The sequence below is a fragment of the Oncorhynchus clarkii genome, chromosome 29, assembly GCF_045791955.1.
Source record: "Oncorhynchus clarkii lewisi isolate Uvic-CL-2024 chromosome 29, UVic_Ocla_1.0, whole genome shotgun sequence".
Taxonomy (NCBI): Eukaryota; Metazoa; Chordata; class Actinopteri; order Salmoniformes; family Salmonidae; genus Oncorhynchus; species Oncorhynchus clarkii.
In genome coordinates, this window is record NC_092175.1 from 34,082,759 (window position 1) to 34,087,193 (window position 4,435).

The 4,435-nt window shown below is 45.9% G+C and overlaps 1 protein-coding gene across 1 annotated transcript; it reads left to right on the plus strand.

Moving 5' to 3' along the window:
- Window positions 1-255: 255 nt before the first annotated feature.
- Window positions 256-4,196, plus strand: LOC139388390 (pinopsin-like). The gene is made up of 4 exons (XM_071135024.1): window positions 256-583; window positions 1,440-1,768; window positions 3,663-3,896; window positions 4,032-4,196. The coding sequence occupies exons 1-4, from the start codon at window positions 256-258 to the stop codon at window positions 4,194-4,196; spliced, it is 1,056 nt and encodes a 351-aa protein (XP_070991125.1).
- Window positions 4,197-4,435: the final 239 nt, after the last annotated feature.

Genomic DNA, 4,435 nt, shown 5'->3' on the forward strand with positions numbered 1-4,435 from the left:
GGTTGGCGTTGAGCCGTCTGGGGCCGATTCGTCGATAGCCTGCAAGCGAGTGCGAGAGCAGTGGAAACTGAAATCTGCAGGCGAGTCTAAGATGTATTGCCCATGTCTGCACTGACAACGTGTGAGTGAGAGTTAAGGTCCAGAACAATCTTCCCCGGCCCCTTAATGTCTCATCCACCACCATTGACTCCGCAAGGCGCTACAATAGTTGTTGAAAGCCGCAACTTCAATTTCAGTACCGAGGACAGTTCCGCGATGAACCCCAACGCGAAAGACAGTGTCCGTGACTCTCTCGAATACAGCGAGAAGTCCGAGCTCAGCAGGACAGGGCACACAGTGGTTGCAGTATTCCTCGGTGTCATTTTACTATTAGGATTCATCAGCAATTTCTTCGTCCTTCTCCTCTTCGCACGGTTCCAGGTGCTGAGGACGCCCATCAACCTCATCCTGCTCAACATCAGCGTGAGTGACATGCTGGTGTGTATCTTTGGAACTCCCTTCAGTTTTGCTGCGAGCCTCTACGGCAGATGGCTCATCGGAGACCAAGGGTGCAAGTGGTACGGTTTCGCCAACACGCTTTTCGGTTAGTTGACTTGATAACCTATACGCTTCCTATCCTTTTCATAATGGTAAAGTTTTAGAGATACTGAAAACCGAGGAAGAAACTTGCATGTCAATCTCATGTTTCAACAGGTCCTCTCGCGCCATGCTCTCCGTCCTGTGTGAGAGAATCATACCACATGCATCCTAGTCTTGAATTAACATTAAATAAGCAAATAACATGTTTGATCTCTGAAACTCGCTACACAGTCAGTTTGACTGGTAAAGAGACACATTTTGAGTCAAACTTTCAAGTCAAAGCAGTGTTTCTTGATGACTGTTAGAATTGTATTCTTATGTAAGCTTTCACTGTATCTTGTCCCTGGCTCAACAATATACAAACTGTCACCTTGGTTACGGTGTCTGCTGACCAGTAGAATAATACCTACATCTTATTCATGAGCTGGAGTTTTGTCCACAGCAGAAATGATATAAATTGCCCTCTTGTATGCTCTGCATGCCTTTCATATACCAAGCGGAGTAGACTTCTTGTCCACGATTTAGATTGTGGATTAAAAGGCTGACATCTGGAGGCAGTGTAATGTATGTTATAGGTTCTAACTGCAATGCTATGAGTTATGGTTTACAATGGTTTACAATGTGGTTTACAATGTGGAAACTTTTGCTTCCTCTGTTATTCTCACCACAGCTACTACTCTACCTCCACACTCACTCACTATCTGTGTGTTAGGTATGTCTACGATGAGTATGCCGTGTCTCCTCTTTAACGCCCAGGAAGCTCTGACTCAAACTCCCATTAGAGAGGAGACACTTCATGTTTATCTTATACATCTCTAACGCACAGAAACTGGGGCACCTCCATCCATTTCTCTGTGCAGGCATCGTTTCTCTAGCATCTCTGGCCGTCCTGTCCTACGAGCGCTACTCCACGATATTGTCTTACACAAAGGCTGACCCGTCTGACTACAAGAAGGCCTGGCTGGCCATCGGGGGAGCCTGGCTCTACTCCTTGGTGTGGACAATGCCACCTTTCTTTGGCTGGAGCAGCTACGGTCCTGAGGGCCCAGGCACCATATGCTCAGTGCAGTGGCACCAGCGCTCTTCTGGGAACATCTCCTATGTCACCTGCCTCTTCATCTTCTGCCTCCTGCTTCCCCTGCTGCTCATGGTCATCTGCTATGGGAAGATCCTCTTTTTCATCCGTGGGGTGAGTCAGTGTGATTGGTTAATGCTAAAACCGATTTATATTGATGATGGTGAGTATTTTGGTGATGATTGGAGGGCATGCTTGTACATGAAGATGGCAACAATGATGATCACGTCAAAGTTGGTTATGTGTCTCGACTGTTTGTCTTACAAAGGAAGTGAATGATGTGCTGAAGGCTTTTTTTATAGCTTTGTTGCTCTGAGTAAACATCTTCAGTAAACATCTTCCTTCTCTGATGGCAGCATCAGTCTCTCCTAAAGCATCTTTCACCTCCCTCCACACAGAGCCATCCACCTGCCATGGCCCTGTCCTGGACCACTCCCAACAGACTGTTCAGATCCTAATGTGTTTTGGTAATAATACAAGGGAGGATAAACTATGGTGAAATATGCAAGACCGTGACAATAATTGAAAAAGCAGGAAGTGGAAATGTCACAATGTATGTCCTAAATCTGTGAGATGTACAGCAGACCTTAACTAAAGATAATAGCAATAAAATGCCCCCTTTGGAAATTCTTAACACTACACATTCAACACAGTGAAACCATTTATCATGTTGAGACAGCTGTGCAATTCCAGTGGGCCACCATCATTCATGCTCAGTTCTGCCAGCTTGAAGGTCTGCAGTCACTCTGAAGGTGAGGCAGGCTGGCTAGTCCCCCTTGCCACTAGTGCAGTAGTGGGACATATACCCACATTGCCTGTATTATGCCCTAACATAAACATAACTCCTTATTCACCCCCCCCCCTCCATTATTCAGATGAGAGATTACTTTTAATTGACTTTTAATCTAATTGAGATTTATTTTACTTTGATATCTTAGTTTCGGACATGTTTTTTTTTATTGTACGAAACATGCAACAAAATTAGTTACTAGATATTATACATCCGAGTTTCTAAATTGCAATTGATGGGGGTTTATCAATGCCTCTTCAGATGGTAGTGGCCTTCTTTAGATGGTAGTGGCCTTCTTTTGATGGTAGTGGCCTTCTTTTGATGGTAGTGGCCTTCTTTAGATGGTAGTGGCCTTCTTTAGATGGTAGTGGCCTTCTTTAGATGGTAGTGGCCTTCTTTAGATGGTAGTGGCCTTCTTTAGATGGTAGTGGCCTTCTTTAGATGGTAGGGGCCTTCTTTAGATGGTAGGGGCCTTCTTTAGATGGTAGGGACCTTCTTTAGATGGTAGGGGCCTTCTTTAGATGGTAGGGGCCTTCAGATTGTAGTGGCCTTCAGATGGTAGTGGCCTTCTTTAGATGGTAGTGGCCTTCTTTAGATGGTAGTGGCCTTCTTTAGATGGTAGTGGCCTTCTTTAGATGGTAGTGGCCTTCTTTAGATGGTAGGGGCCTTCTTTAGATGGTAGTGGCCTTCTTTAGATGGTAGTGGCCTTCTTTAGATGGTAGTGGCCTTCTTTAGATGGTAGGGGCCTTCTTTAGATGGTAGGGGCCTTCTTTAGATGGTAGGGGCCTTCTTTAGATGGTAGGGACCTTCTTTAGATGGTAGGGGCCTTCTTTAGATGGTAGGGGCCTTCTTTAGATGGTAGGGACCTTCTTTAGATGGTAGGGGCCTTCTTTAGATGGTAGGGGCCTTCAGATTGTAGTGGCCTTCAGATGGTAGTGGCCTTCAGATGGTAGTGGCCTTCTTTAGATGGTAGTGATGCGATTGGTTGGGGGTTTGATTGGAGAAATTAGTCAGCGTAAGTAACTTGAATAAAATAGTCCTATGTGTCTGTAGCTCCATTGGTAGAGCATTGCACTTGCAACGCCAGGACAGTGGGCTGATTCCTGGAACCACCTGTATATCCAATGTATGAAAAGTGTATGACTGAAAGTCGCTTTGAATAAAAGTGTCTGCTAAATGGCATATATTATTATATTATAAAATGTCATATCTCCTCAGGTAGCCAAAACCAACCAGTTGTCTGCACATCGGCGGGAGACCCATGTGTTGGTGATGGTTGTCTCCATGGTGTCCTGCTACCTGCTGTGCTGGATGCCCTACGGGGTGGTAGCTCTGCTAGCCACTTTCGGCCAGGTTGGCCTGGTCGGCCCCACGACAAGCATTGTCCCCTCCATCCTCGCCAAAAGTAGCACGTTTCTCAACCCTATCATATATATCCTGTTAAACAACCAGGTAACAGCCTGTCAGTGGTACACACACTGGCCATTGTTCTTACCTGTCAATGGTTTGATGATGAAATTGAAACTTTTACATCAGTACTCCATTATCACACAGGATATATTGCATTGACGATGTCACGTGTCACAGTTTTACAGGTGCTTCCTGGCCTTCATGAGCTGTGGGTCAGAGCCAACTGGCAGCCACACCCTCTGCACCCTGCCCAGCAGCCGAGTCACTGGCCCTAACGGCAACTCCCCTTGCCCAAGAGGAGCCTGGTACATTCCCTGGTACATGCAAGCCCCTGGACAGTAGTGGGACCACACTCTAGGTCTCAGCAGAGAGAGAAACCTGACAACCTGGTTGTGCACTACACCTCCTTAGGAGCTGGGGTATTTTTGGCCAAGAGTCCACTCACCTGCTCACAGGAGCCAAGACACATGGTGCCCACACTGAAATATGATATGATAAGAGGTTGTCTAGGCTGCTGTGAACTTACAGTAACAAACTATCTCTATTTTCATTAGATTATGTGTTGTCACCTGGATGTGTAA

Excerpts from the sequence above, each read along its gene's own strand:
- LOC139388390 (XM_071135024.1), top strand. The coding sequence starts at position 256 with ATGAACCCCAACGCGAAAGACAGTGTCCGTGACTCTCTCGAATACAGC. Across the intron at positions 584-1,439 it reads TTTCGCCAACACGCTTTTCG|GCATCGTTTCTCTAGCATCT; the intron begins GTTAGTTGACTT and ends TTCTCTGTGCAG. Across the intron at positions 3,897-4,031 it reads ATATCCTGTTAAACAACCAG|TTTTACAGGTGCTTCCTGGC; the intron begins GTAACAGCCTGT and ends CACGTGTCACAG.